The sequence below is a fragment of the Chanodichthys erythropterus genome, chromosome 5 (assembly GCF_024489055.1).
Source record: "Chanodichthys erythropterus isolate Z2021 chromosome 5, ASM2448905v1, whole genome shotgun sequence".
Lineage (NCBI taxonomy): Eukaryota > Metazoa > Chordata > Actinopteri > Cypriniformes > Xenocyprididae > Chanodichthys > Chanodichthys erythropterus.
In genome coordinates this window covers 32,157,161-32,172,412 of record NC_090225.1, presented here as the reverse complement: position 1 = coordinate 32,172,412, position 15,252 = coordinate 32,157,161, and the positions used below count along the sequence as shown (strand labels likewise).

General features: G+C 36.5%; 1 protein-coding gene across 2 annotated transcripts; it reads left to right on the top strand.

The window, feature by feature from the left end:
• Nucleotides 1-6,988: 6,988 nt before the first annotated feature.
• Nucleotides 6,989-15,210, top strand: irf1a (interferon regulatory factor 1a). Of its 2 annotated transcripts, XM_067385492.1 has the most exons (8): nucleotides 6,989-7,075; nucleotides 7,338-7,437; nucleotides 8,907-9,086; nucleotides 12,529-12,612; nucleotides 12,701-12,814; nucleotides 12,893-12,945; nucleotides 14,116-14,209; nucleotides 15,131-15,210. In XM_067385492.1, the coding sequence occupies exons 1-8, from the start codon at nucleotides 6,989-6,991 to the stop codon at nucleotides 15,208-15,210; spliced, it is 792 nt and encodes a 263-aa protein (XP_067241593.1). The 2 variants fall into 2 exon arrangements, with proteins under 2 accessions (XP_067241593.1, XP_067241594.1); XM_067385493.1 differs by lacking the exons at nucleotides 14,116-14,209; nucleotides 15,131-15,210 and adding an exon at nucleotides 9,900-9,902 and having other exon boundaries at nucleotides 12,529-12,912.
• The last annotated feature ends 42 nt before the right edge of the window (nucleotides 15,211-15,252 follow it).

Sequence of the window (15,252 nt, the reverse complement as noted above, 5' to 3'; positions counted from 1 at the left end):
TCACAGTATCATGGTGGAGATTTTCCATTGGCTTCTATTGTTTTTATTCTGATCTAATACACCCAACACTCCCACTATATATATATATGGCATTTTCTTTAAGATACAACTTTTCAGACAATTGTGTGTCTTACTCTCCTCATGGACCTTTAGTCAAACCTGACCTGTACACAAACAAACATCTGAAATTTAATATGGAAAATACCCCAGGTAATGAATTAATACACAAAATGAAGACGCTATCTTGAGTTTATTTAATGATATATTCATACTGGGTTGAGTTCAAGGGTGAAGATGAGTTTTATAACTAAAAAAAAAATGACACACAACACTTTATTACTCAGCGAATACTGCAGGGAATAGATAAAGATAAACAAACACCTGTGTATGGAGATCGGTTATATAATAATCATGAGAATATCTCAGCTTTTTGACTCTTTCTCTGACACTAACATTCAAACGAGAGCTTCATTATTAGTCCCGATGGAGCAGATAACAGTGTTGGGATCAGGAATGCTGGGGTTGATCACGGATGAAGCATGAATCAACTGTTTTAGCACAGTCAGTGTAATGCAAGTTTGTGACTCTCCACCCTGAAAATGAAGGTTGAACTTCCTTGATGTTCGTGTTCATGGCTCCAGGAATCCAGAAGTTCCTCTAGAAAACGTAAACAGAATCTACAGTGACCGGGTGTCACGCTGGTTTTGGGTTTCATAGTCATGTTCAAGTCAAGTCTTTGGTTCCTTTGTATTTTGTATTTTCATTTCAATAAACTGTGTTCAGCTGCAACTCGCCTCAGTGGACTATTACTTACACCGGGAAGTTCACAACAAAACAATAGTAAAAATAGCTGCTATTGTTATGATAAAACTACACACATTCTTCAGACATTCTACTAAGTTAAAGACGTATTTCCCAACCGGGTGCCGTGTACAAAATACATAAATACAAAAAATGTGTAAAATATACCATAATAGTCTGATGTCTCCAATAAGAACAAATGACACACACAAATTCATATTAAAAATGCAAAAATGCAAAAAAAAATTTGACGTGGGGTTGCCATAATTTTCATTCCTGTGCTCAAATCTAAAGCGCGCACACATAAAGCCGCCTCTCAAACAGCTCGCCAGTGCCAAATTGATTTCCTTGTTATAATAGTCATTTATGCACAAAAATATATTTACACAATGTCCGCCCTGCCAAGTGTTCACATAAACACAATCGATTATGTCCTCAGTGAACGTAAACAGGTATAAAACGCAGTGCTCTTAAAGTGACAGCAGCCTAATAAACCTGCTGCTGTCTGTGTTTTTAATGTTAATCAAACAACAAAAGACAAAGAGAAAATCCCTCATTGCGCTTGACTGAATGACTTTTGTAACTTCTCTATTCCTTTATATATTTTTTTGTACAATGAAGATTATTCAAGGTTATTTTACATTTAATTACATTATTCAGGTTCTGTAGTATTTCTTATCTGAATAGCCCTACTACTGTTAAACCTACCTGAAAAACTTAAAGCAATTTATTTCATATTTTCAAGGTATTGTATTGAAGTTACAAATTCCAGTATTGTGACAACACTAGGGTGGGGTGCCAAAATAATTGAACATTTTCAAAGGGTGCCGTGACTGAAAAAAAGGTTGGGAAACACTGAGTATTAGTAGACTGTTCAGGTTAGTAGACTAGTTAAAATGATGTTATTTAGTCAGGAGAATATCTGTTGGGAGAATCACAATAAAGTGTCGGCATAAGTTAGGATGTAGAATTAGGGTTATTGATCGAGCTGCTTGATTGAAACATTCTTACAAAATGAAAACAAAGTCAAACCCCCGGTTTCACAAACAAGGCTTAAGCTAAAATGCATGTTTGAACTGTTTCAACTGAAAGAAACTTGCTCTGAGTTATCTCAAAATATGTCAGTGCAATTGTTTTGTCTCAAGATGCACATCACTAACATTTTTTGCTAAGACACGTTTATAAAAGTTGTTTAAATGCCCTTAGGCTAAGCTCTGTCTGTGAAACCGGGCCAAAGAGTTACAGTTTCAACTTGTCCATTTAACACGAAATCAAAATGTGAAGTGAACCGCATCAGATCCTCATTTTAAGTGACCATGACCGCTTTCTACAGTATTCTGATCCGATTTCCAAAGATATGTTTCCTGTTCCAATCCTAACAATTCTGAGTATAATAATCATTTACAGGTGTAATTGTTGATTGGGAAACACCTTAAATTCAGCCATAATTAGGAAGATATTTACCACAGGGAAAATTTGGGTAAAAACGACAAATCATCAAAAAGACAAAATTCCTATCAGAAGGATGAAGTAGAAATGTTCAAATTATTAAATTATGACCATTTTGACAGTGAAGAATTATGTGTGGAACATTTTCCAGAAGTGAATCCTGCTGGATTTTTCAGAAGAAAATGATTTTACAATCATCATGAAATCATGAAAAACATCACTTCCCTAATGGTTTTGCTCACTGTGTAGCTTTATCCGTGTTTATGAACTTATAAACTCATGCATTGACTCCTAAACTCATACCGACTGGACTATAAAGCCAATAAAACATCACGTTTCCATGGACTGAAGCTCCTGGATTTTTCACTTTGTTGAGGAGCTCTTTCTGTTTCTAAGCTCCAAGCCGAGTTTCTTAAACTCAAAGTTTAGTCAGAAACGTACTTATTTCCTGCACTTTGTGATTGACAGGTGTCTGTTATTTAGGTTCGGGCTTCTGAGGCGGAGTGAGGATCAGAGGAGACGACGGGCCTGACATGAAGACTATATCAGGACGAGCAGCACGACACACACCTGACTGAGACTCACACACATCTCACTCCAACAGTGGCAGATTTTCTGTACGCATCGAAGTTTCAGATTTATAAACCACACATACAGCAGAACCCGTGAGACATTCCCTTCATCAATCCAGCAGAAGAGGGATCGTATCCTGCTGAAATAACCATATATGGAGCTTCAGCGACTAGCTTTAACTATGCATAACCTCATTTGCATATAATTCTATTATGCATATTCCCATCCATGTGACACAACGGTATAAAGCACTAGGAAATAATAAGAGGTAATACAATCTGTGGAGAAATCATTTCCCTGTTCAATAACCTTGCCTTGTTTTAGAATAAAATATCTATACAAAGTTTAACATCAGACGTGTGTGTGTGTGTGTGTGTGTGTGTGTGTGTGTGTGTGTGTGAGAGAGAGAGAGTTTCCCATGCTACATTAAGATGTATCCTATCATGCCATGGGAAAACTGCTCCAAAAACAGGCACCCATTTTCATTTGTCATTGCTTATTAAATGCTGGTAAGTAAGAGAAATCACCTACACACATTCCTACACCTACACATGCATATTTTGTGTGTATACAACATCTAAAACAAATCATGCTTTCATTCATCCAATGTTTATTTGAGAAATGAGAGTTATTGATTTGTTACCTAGAGGCCAGATCGTCTTTATCAGATAATCCATGAATAAGATAGTGAGCGCCAGCCACACTCCAGGAACCTGAGATGGACAAAGTCCAACACACAGACAGTGAGGTCCAAGCAAGCAAGCAAGCAAACAAGCAAACAAACAAACAAACAAACAAACAAACAAACAAACAAACAAACAAACAAGGCTATGAGGGCAAAGAAGGGTTAAAAAGTTTCCAAAAGTCATAACAGTAACAACAGCCTTGACCAGCGGGGCTTACTTCACTGACACAAAGAAACACAGAGGATACCAAAAATAAACCGCCAACAGAGAGGCACAAAAAATAAATAAATAAATATATAAATAAATAACCAGTCGACTGAGGGCCTCTGGTGGCCGACAGGTGAACAGCACCAGCTGACAGGGAACGTTCTTCCAGTGACTGACAGAATGTTCGTTCAGTGTTATCTGGTCTTTAATAATGTTCTCAAAACATCATTTATACATCATTCATGGAATGTTTTTTCTGAAACATTTAGTTTGAACACTTGTTAAATGTTTTTTAAATGTTGCTGCTTGTTTCAGGAGAACATTCTAAAGTAACATGTTTGAAGAATGATACAAAGGACTGTTCCCTCATCATTCATATAACGATATAAGGTTTGGGGAAAAAAGTCAAATAAACCTTTAAAATTTTAAAATAAAACTTTAAAAAAAACTGGACATTTTGATCATTCAGAAATAACTACTTTCATAACTTAATGGGAACATAAGCAAAGCGTTCTTAGAACATATTTTTATTCAGGAACTACAGCGATCAATGCGAATGAAATAAATCATATTAAAAAGGTCTTGCTGGGCCTATGCAGTCTTTGATCATTTTGGTCATTTGCGCTGTATTTGGTCAGTGTGAAGAAAAATCAATGGGGGCTCGTATGTGCCGTGAAATAATCATTTGATCAATCAATCAACTGAGCAATCATTTATTAACAGTTGGACAAATAGATTCGAAAAATAATTAATAAATGCACAGTTAAATCACCCAATTTCTGAATTACTGTCACATTTAGGCTGTCTTCTGGGACTTTTAGTTTGCATTTTGTTCCCACTGTTGTTTTCACTTCCTGTGTTTGTTTCCTTGGTTACCTGTTAGTCTAGTTTTGTTTGCTTGCTATCTTGTGTCTATATATATAATCTGTGATTTCTGTAGTTCCTTGTCGGTTATTGTCTTGGCATGTTCTGCTGCTGTTTGGTTTCGTTTCCTCCTATTGGATTACTTGTTTACTCACTTACTAGGGAAGATAGCTTGCATTTAATGATGCAGGTCTTATGTAAACATAAGATGGCTGTGACAAAATTACAAACCAGATTTACACTGAAGAACTGGAGGCAAAGGCTGAAGGTTGAAATATTACCTGAGCTGCAGAAAAGGCTCAAATTAGTATTTGTTTTCTAACACTGAAAATGTTCCAAAAGTTCACATACAGGAAAAATACCAGTGTGACATTATAATATTCAGTGTTGGGAAATGTGCATGTCTATGTGTTTGCATATAAACCACTGGATGAGACTTCCATATCTGTTAATCATTATTAAAGTTACACAGTCAAAAGCAATGAGTGATTGGTCTTTGTCTTTTGATGTTTGATTAACACTAAGAACACAGACCTCAGCAGGGTTATTATGCTGCTGTCACTTTAAGAGCTGACGCACGGATCCAATATACTGATACACATGCATAACTATGTTACTGAACTATGTTAAAGAACGGCATTTTGACATAATTTTGTTTGAATACATCCATTGAAGCGCAACAAGATGTGAAAGAGAGCTCGATTCAGTATTCTCGTACTGTCTGAGATGCAGATTTCTGTGTTTCTGATGTTTGCGCACAGAAAACGTCTTAAACAGCGCATAAGTAACAAACTAAATTAGCAAGGGTTAAACTTTCGTGACGATGCAGCGCCCCGCCCCCGAGAACACTCAACAAAGGCCATGTTGGGCTGCTTTAGAGAAGAGGAAGAGTTGTTGTAGTCGAGTGTTGTTGACATGCCGTCATTTTACGCCGGACTGCTTCACAAACGAGGGTCAATTCAACACAAAAGATGAACATGACGGCACATGCTAGTGGATGAGTTGAATCAACTCCACAGCAACTACATCAATTTATCCACTAACCATTCAGAAACGTCTAAAAGTTGTAACTTCTTCCTGAGTCTCTCCATCAGTGTCGACTCCGGTTTGAACAATGTAAGGCTGAACACTTTCCTCATTTTGGCTGCGTGAGATTCTCCAGCTTTGTTGTTGTTGAGCTGTTAAAGCTCCGCCCTCTTCTGGAAAGCAGCAGCTCATTTGCATTTAAAGGGACACACACAAAAACGGCGTGTTTTTGCTCACACCCAAATAGGGGCAAATTTGACAAGCTATAATAAATGATCTGTGGGGGATTTTGAGCTGAAACTTGTAAAAGGGGCATTATAGTTTCCCTTTTTATGTTCAGGCTCTGGTTGTGCATGAATATCCCAGTAGATCAACAGTTTCTGATATACTCAAACCAGCCATGACATGTTCAAAGTCACTTAAATCAGCTTGCTTCCTCATTCTGATGCTCAGTTTGAACTTCAGCAGATCACCTTCACCATGTCAACTTGCCTCAGTGCACTGAGATGATGTGATTGGCTGATGAGATATTTGAAGAGCAGTTGAACAGGTGTACCTGATAAAGTGGCCGGTCAGTGTGTATATGTCATCAGCTGTGATCACTGACCTGTATTATCAATCAGAGCTGGTCCTGATTCACAATTTACTTTTTATCTGCTACCAAACTACCTACAGCCTACTGACTGGTTGAGAAAATGGCTGTTTGTTTGTTTCCCGGAAGTTTGAATTCTAGCAAAATATTTGCAAATGAACAGAGCGAGACCAATACTTGTTTCATCGGAAAATACCTGAGATGCATGAAGTTCACAGGAAATAAGGCGAAGCAGAGAATGACTCATCTACATAGCTGCGACTGATAGCAATCTAACGTGTAACTCTCATGGCACAAATATGCCACAATAACAATCATACATCTCAGAGTATTGAGCTGCACAGAGATTTGGATATTTTATCAGCTGAGAGATGCTTGAGTTTCTTCTGCAGTGTTTTTGTTCATTCGTCATCCCTGCATCCCAACTATCTTTCACTAATAAAATGCATTTGCAGGTTTTAGTGGAGTAACTCACATCAGAAGCGTCAGATTGACGAGGCGTGACTGTGTTCGGCCCTCATTACCACAGAAATCATCCTGCGGTTTGAAGGAAACCCTCCAAACCTGTTGGTGCAGGTACGAGGAGGCTGGGATTTCACTCTTGACTGAATGAGGTATGATGTTTCCTCCTGCGTGTCACTGCTTTCTGTGATGTGTTTCAGTACCGCAGTGTGTTTGTGTCTGAAGGAAGCTCATGTCTGTATGAAGGCGATGGTGCGGCTGCATTGAGGACACATCTGGAGTGAATCACCCTGAGCACCAGCTGAAACCTGTCCGTCAGACTCCAGAGATGCATCAGGGACGCCTGCGCTTACGGCCCTGGCTGGAGGAACAGATCGATTCGGGCAGATATCCTGGAGTCATGTGGCTGGACGAGGTGAGATCTGCTGCTTTAAACTCATGTTGTTTGATTCATTGATCACTTTCCTACATCTAGAATTCCATCTTACCCTGATATTTGAGCCAAATCACATCCTGCAGAATTAACTCAAATGCTGGATTTACTACTACACAGATGTGGAAGAAAAGGCTCAAAGTTCTATAAAATTGCATCAAGAACCCTAAGATTCTATAACCTTATTTCTAAGAGTGTAGATATCTCAGTTTCTGTGCTCTCTTTACACTGCATCAAACTGTAGGCGGCCAGAGTTTTCCAGATTCCCTGGAAACATGCGGCCCGGCACGGCTGGAATATCGAGAAGGATGCGACTCTGTTCCGAAACTGGGCGATCCACACAGGTAAAGTGACCGACGTCTCTGATTAAAACACATAAAAACTAATGTCTGCGACTCTATAGCTTGATTAAGACAAAATATGCTTCAAATCATGTTTCCAACCTGATATCTGTGAAAATCTCAAAAGATTAATCCAAAGATTTTCTGATTCAAATATTCTTATTTTAGTTGACTTGTGATAAACATATACACTCTTAGATATATTTTATTGGCATTGATGGTTCCATGAAGAACCTTTAACATTCAGAAGATGGTTTTCACAGTGATGCCATGGAAGAACCATCTTTGGTTCCTCAAAGAACATTTCAGAGATCAATCAGTTCCTTAAAAATACTTAAGAACTTAGAACTTAACCTGTTGTCTAATGGAAAGGAAACATGGATGTTCAAGATTCTTCATGAAACCGTTGATGTGAAGAAAGAACCTTATTTTTAAAAGTGTATAGTAAAAAGGTGAGGTAACACTTAATTTTGATAGTCCACTTTAGACATTCTGCCAAGTAACTCTGCAACTACATGTCAACTAGCAGTCATTTCTAGACTGTCTGCTTAATATCTGCAAACACTTTATTTTGATGGTCCATTCAACTTTCTACAAGTAACTTTACAAGTACATGTGAACTTATTAACTAACCTAAAAGTCTAGCCTACTAATACTCTAATGAGAGTTAGATGACATGAAGTTGCAAAGTTATTTATAGTTAGTATAATGTCTAAAGTGGCCTATCGAAATAAAGTGTAACCAAAGGTTCTTTAGATTATTAAAATGTTCTTCACACTAAGTAAAACATGATTAAGAGTGTAATTCCAAATTGCCAAGAATTGATCAGAATAATAATTAAACATTTTGAAGAATAATAATGCTTGAGGTTAACTGTTTGCTATACATGCATAGTAGCATATGCATTCTACATTAATTACCAAATGACACCAGCTGCGTTGAAATTGTCCAAGTTTTCACTGAGCGAATGCAGATTTGCTGTAGGGTCAGTCTTCACTTGATGTTTCGAGTCTGCAGGAAACTCATCCACAAAATCTGATTCCATACACAGCTGCCCCAAAAAAGTATTTGGACACAAAAGTGGCACTTAAAAGTGTTTTTTCATTAGATATAAAATGTCAAACCAAGTGACACCAGAGCTTTTCCCAGAATTAACTCGATGTGAAGAGAACCTTTGACAACCTTTTTGCCTTCTTTTATTGACCAATATATCTATTGCTTGATATTTTGAAAAGCTAAAACACTTTATGATGTGAAATATGACTGAAACATGTGCTGTATTTAAAATGAATGTGACTTGTTTTGATATATAACACAACAACATTTTTAATTGCGATATATGTCTGAATAGTTTTTGTGCACCCCATCTGCATTTTTACCAAACACTTGGCCAGGAATACAACTGGATTATATGGAAAACTGGCACTGTAGATAGCAATCATGCAAACAAACTCTGCTTTCATGGATTTTAGGGAGATACAAACCTGGCATAGACAAACCCGATCCCAAGACATGGAAAGCAAACTTCCGATGCGCACTCAATTCCCTGACGGACGTCAAAGAGCTTCAAGACAAAAGCATCAAGAAAGGCCACAACGCTTTCAGAGTTTATATTCTCCTTCCACACAGCAAAACAATAAAGAGGCGCAAAGGTATTTGCACATATAAACTTTTTGGAAAATCATTTAATATTTATAGTTTTCACAAACATATACTCTGTGTTGCAAATTATTATGTAAGTGACATATCAGTAGGATTTTAGTTTTTCAAAGAGAATGTTTGTTTGTTTTATTTCTAATTGTATCTCTTTTTAGATAACTGGTATCAATCTCAGACAGCTTTGTTAAATGTTTTGCCAGCTCTTCTTAGGTAAATACAAATCTGGCAGCTTGCATGGAGAGACTCTAGAGACACCAGCAGCTTCAGATTCCTGTTTGCTGCATACCGTGGCTTTTTATCCATTCCCTTTTAATGCAATTCATTTAACTTCCCTTAATGAGCTTAATCTGACCGGGTTCTTCAGTGCTCTAAATCACTCACAGATCTTTTGACAGTTCAACAATCTCAATGTTAGCTGATTTTGCCTTTTTTTGCATATAACATTGCACCATTTCATGATTTTTATCTTCAGAAAGATCTTTCTTCCCCCCATATTTCATGAGAACTGTGACTTGCTTAATAATGTGGAACAACCTCTTTAAGTATGTTTTCCATTTACCTAAGAAGAGCTGGCAAACTACCCAGCAAACCTGTCTGAGATTGAGTTATCTGAGAAGATATGAGAAATAAAACAAACAAACACTTTCTTTGAAAAACTAAAATCTGAATGTTCATTGTACTGAAATCCTGCTGATACGTCACTTGCATATTAATTTGTAACTCAGCGAGGAGACAGATAAAGTGCATCTGTGTACGTATTTACATTTATCCATTTAGCGGACACTTTTATCCAAATACTGTGGAAGCTGGTTTCTGCCACAGAATAAAAACAACAACGTTTTCCTCACAATTGTGAGTTTAGTTGGAATTGCAAGAAAACAGTCTGAATTGCGAGATATAAACTGATGCAAAAATTGAGATCAGAGATCTAATTTGAATAAGGAATAATTAGTTTATTACCTAAACATTATAGCGACAAACAAATTAATCAATTAAATAATAGTTTATAATAAAGTCCAGAGTATTGTATCTAACAGATACAGGAACAAAATTAAGATTTTGCAGAATGAAATGAGAGGTAGAAGTAGAAGACGCAGAAGAAATGTGAGAAGCAGAAAGATCAAAGAAAGTTAAACTATCAAAGACCCAGTCTGTTTTATACCATAAGCATAAGAAAACTTACATCCCACTCAAAATCACGTTTGATCTAATAAGAAAAGGTCAAACAGATTGATCCATTATGTCATAGCTGGTGTAACGGTCAGAGTGACTGGACAAATGTCAAAGAAAGATGAAAAGAGATACAGAAGGTGTTGTTTTGACACCTTTAAGAGAATATTGCAGATCTTGCATTATCTCATGTGTGCAGACATATTTTCATACAAAGGTACATCAAGTTCAAATGAGCAACTAATTCTGGAACACATCACTTCAGTACTTGGCAGGCGTTCAATATCTAACTACAAACATGTCAACTTAACCTGTCAGACTGGAACACTTTGAAGAACTACTGCATATAGCAAGCATACATACTCTTAAAGATACAAGAAGAATAACCAAAAAGGAGTACAATAAAGTGTAAATACTGGAAAATATGATGAGGATTAATATATGGAGTAGGAGTACATGAATACATGAAATCAATGTAAGCCATATATGATTAACATGAAATATGAATAAAATGCATGAATATGAATATTGACCATTTTGGATCCACCAGAAACTTATAATTAAAAAAAAGTCAGAATTATGATATAAACTTGTAATTGTGAGAAAAAAGTCAAAATTATGAGATATGAACTTGTAATTGCGAGAAAAAAGTCAAAATTATGAGATATAAACTTGTAATTGTGAGAAAAAAGTCAAAATTATGAGATATGAACTTGTAATTGCGAGAAAAAAGTCAAAATTATGAGATATAAACTTGTAATTGTGAGAAAAAAGTCAAAATTATGAGATATGAACTTGTAATTGCGAGAAAAAAGTCAAAATTATGAGATATAAACTTGTAATTGTGAGAAAAAAGTCAAAATTATGAGATATGAACTTGTAATTGCGAGAAAAAAGTCAAAATTATGAGATATGAACTTGTAATTGCGAGAAAAAAGTCAAAATTATGATATAAACTTGTAATTGCGAGAAAAAAGTCAAAATTATGAGATATGAACTTGTAATTGCGAGAAAAAAGTCAAAATTATGAGATATGAACTTGTAATTGTGAGAAAAAAGTCAAAATTATGAGATATGAACTTGTAATTGCGAGAAAAAAGTCAAAATTATGAGATATAAACTTGTAATTGTGAGAAAAAAGTCAAAATTATGAGATATGAACTTGTAATTGCGAGAAAAAAGTCAAAATTATGAGATATAAACTTGTAATTGTGAGAAAAAAGTCAAAATTATGAGATATGAACTTGTAATTGCGAGAAAAAAGTCAAAATTATGAGATATGAACTTGTAATTGCGAGAAAAAAGTCAAAATTATGATATAAACTTGTAATTGCGAGAAAAAAGTCAAAATTATGAGATATGAACTTGTAATTGCGAGAAAAAAGTCAAAATTATGAGATATGAACTTGTAATTGTGAGAAAAAAGTCAGAATTATGAGATATGAACTTGTAATTGCGAGAAAAAAGTCAAAATTATGAGATATGAACTTGTAATTGCGAGAAAAAAGTCAAAATTATGATATAAACTTGTAATTGCGAGAAAAAAGTCAAAATTATGAGATATGAACTTGTAATTGCGAGAAAAAAGTCAAAATTATGAGATATGAACTTGTAATTGTGAGAAAAAAGTCAAAATTATGAGATATGAACTTGTAATTGCGAGAAAAAAGTCAAAATTATGAGATATAAACTTGTAATTGTGAGAAAAAAGTCAAAATTATGAGATATGAACTTGTAATTGCGAGAAAAAAGTCAAAATTATGAGATATAAACTTGTAATTGTGAGAAAAAAGTCAAAATTATGAGATATGAACTTGTAATTGCGAGAAAAAAGTCAAAATTATGAGAGATGAACTTGTAATTGCGGGAAAAAAGTCAAAATTATGATATAAACTTGTAATTGCGAGAAAAAAGTCAAAATTATGAGATATGAACTTGTAATTGCGAGAAAAAAAAGTCAAAATTATGAGATATGAACTTGTAATTGTGAGAAAAAAGTCAGAATTATGAGATATGAACTTGTAATTGCGAGAAAAAAGTCAAAATTATGATATAAAGAGATGTCACAATTACCTTTATATTTTTTATTCACTGGTGGAAACAAGTTTCCATACAAAGCAGCTTGGTAAATGTATTGTTGGCTATATTTGACAAAGTGCTTTTCTAACCATACTGTTTTGCATGATTTGTGTTCCTAAATGTGATTTAGGTCAGTATTTCTAATGCAGAAATAAGACTCATGTGATGTGACGTGTTTCTCTTCAGCTTTACGGTGTTTGGAGACCGACAGTAAAGCAGCGTCACCTCCACCTCCAACACAAAGGAACACCCCGCTGGAGAGATTTACAGGTACTTACCAATGACAGTTGGCAACCTGAAACACCAGCTTCTGTCCACAAATATCTGAACATGCCATATCTTTCCCGTGTGGTTACAGAGGCCTTCTGGAAGTTCACAGACGATCGAGGCGGTTCCACGACTGAAGCGCTGAGAAAAGATGATCTTCCCAAGTGTGTTGAGGAGGAGAGACCGGCCATGTACTGCTCACAGGGTACGGTCCTGTCCTGTACTAGTCTGTGGACAAGAGTTAAGATTAACTAAGGTTTAAAATGACTAATTACCCCTGCAGGACTGCAGCTGAACAAAACAGATGAGCACGAGCAAACAGAAGCAGTGCTGAAGGTAAGATCTCTGATGGACGTGACAGTCCACATGCTGTGTTTTTTATTTTGCTTTTGGAGCAAATGGAAAAGCAAAAATGATGGGCCTCGCTTATAAAATGTGTGTATGCACGGATTGATCTTAGAGAGTGCTAATGCTAAAATCCACACCAGCTTTCATATTCATAAAAACTTTCTTTGACATGAAGCAGACGTACACACTTTCCCTTGAGGCAGGGACTGGGAGAACTGCAGTTATTTGGAAATCTAAGCAATTTTTGCTGCTCTGTTCTCAAGTAAAGGGTTTGGGTGTTGACTGATGATCTTTTATATGTTAATGATATTAATTAGGTGGCGTTTTGAGGGTGGAGCTCTGAAACCATTCAGTTGCGTACAATTTCAAGATCATTTGTGATTTATGAATTTCACATGTGGAAGGGAAGCGTACACATTACATATGTTCTCTGAACAACAGTATGGATTTAACATCAGATTTTGGTCGAACAAAAGAGACCTCAGGACATCAAAGATTAAGGATCTCTTGACCGAAGCTGGAACATCCGTATCTTCAGAAGCCTTGCTTCTGATAAACATGAACAGATTTTGCATCTGGATCTTCCACCAACATCAAACCAGACTAAAATACCCTAACCTGTCTGAGAGCTTTAAAACCTTCAAAAGTCAAGCTTTCAAAGTACCCCAAACTTTCTGGCTAGACTTTCTTACATTGAGAGTTGCAACAGTTACTTACCCTGAAACTTACCTCAGTTTCTTGGTTATCTGTTTACTCTGGGTAAACTTATCTGAGTTAAGTTGCTTAACCTGCTTTCAGGAATCCCTCAGGTCAAGGTTTTCCTGCATCTGTATGTCTATCCACCACTCAAAACACTTTAACAACTACACAAGGCTTTTATGGTCCTCGTTTAAACTTCAGTCAATGCTTTATCAAGCCAACATCAGAGTTTGTTTTGAGCTTTTGTGCTGTGTTGACCCTTTACCAAATTTGGTGCTCCAGGTCAAAAATGACTGGCTTTTTAAATTGAGGACTTTGGGATGTTTTTATATCCTGTGTGAGTAAAGTCAGTAGGTTTAGTCCAATGTGACATTAAATAATATTTTCAGGACGGAGCATGAGGAATTCTGAGGAATCAGATGAATGTTGGATTGAAGCTCATGTGCATTTGATCTGCAGATTGTGGATCACCTGAAGAACTTGGATCACTGGAGTCCATCATACGAGAGCGACAGAGGCTGGAGACAGAACTCAATGTGGATGGGATGCCTGTGTAAGAAAACATCTTCACATCCTAAACTTAAAGGGATAGTTCACCCAAAAATGAAAATGTGATGTTTATCTGCTTACCCCCAGCGCATCCAAGATGTAGGTGACTTTGTTTCTTCAGTAGAACACAAATGATGATTTGTAATTCCAACCGTTGCCGTCTGTCAGTCGTATAATGCGTGTCAATGGAAACTCATATAAGAGTAAAAACAATAAAAATCTATGAGTCAAAAAACATGCACAGACAAATCCAATTAAACCATGCGGCTCGTGACGACACATTGATGTCCTAAGACACGAAACGATCGGTTTGTGTGAGAAACCGAACAGTATTTATATCAGTTTTTAACTCTAAAACACCAATATGTCCAATTGCCTTGAGCATCCGGTGTGTGACGTCTGAAAATACGTTCTGATGACGGAAGTGATCGCTCACGCTTTGCTTCAATGAGAGCGAGACATCACTTCCAGCATCAGAGCGCGATCAGACCTCACTAACCGAGTGCTGAACGCAGTTGGACATAGTGGTGTATTAGAGGTAAAAAATGATATAAATACTGTTCAGTTTCTCACACAAACCAATCATTTCGTGTCTTAGGACATCAACGTGTCGTCACGAGCCGCAGGGTTTAATTTGGATTTGTCTGTGCAAGTTTTTTTGACTCTTACAGATGGAGTTCCCATTGACACGCATTATACGCCTGACAGACGGCGACGGATGGAGATAAAAATCATCATTTGTGCTCTACTGAAGAAACAAAGTCACCTACATCTTGGATGCGCTGAGGGTAAGCAGATAAACATCACATTTACATTTCTGGGTGAACTATCCCTTTAAGTACTGGAGAACACAATCTAAGAAAGCATTTGATCACAAGTTAACGTAAGTGATTTGCCACTGAAATCTGAATGCCTCTGATTTCAGGTGAGACGATGGAGTTTTCAGGTTACTCCTTCCAGACAGACTGTAATATTCACAATACCTCATCAGGCCAATACGACTAGATCAACCCAACCAGCAGGTTCATACTTCATCTGCTTTTTTCA

Bases quoted from the DNA above. Each gene is read 5' to 3' on its own strand.
- irf1a (XM_067385492.1), top strand. From the start codon at position 6,989: ATGCATCAGGGACGCCTGCGCTTACGGCCCTGGCTGGAGGAACAGATC. The intron at 12,613-12,700 runs GTACTTACCAAT...GTGTGGTTACAG, and splicing joins CCCGCTGGAGAGATTTACAG to AGGCCTTCTGGAAGTTCACA. The intron at 14,210-15,130 runs GTAAGAAAACAT...CTCTGATTTCAG, and splicing joins AATGTGGATGGGATGCCTGT to GTGAGACGATGGAGTTTTCA.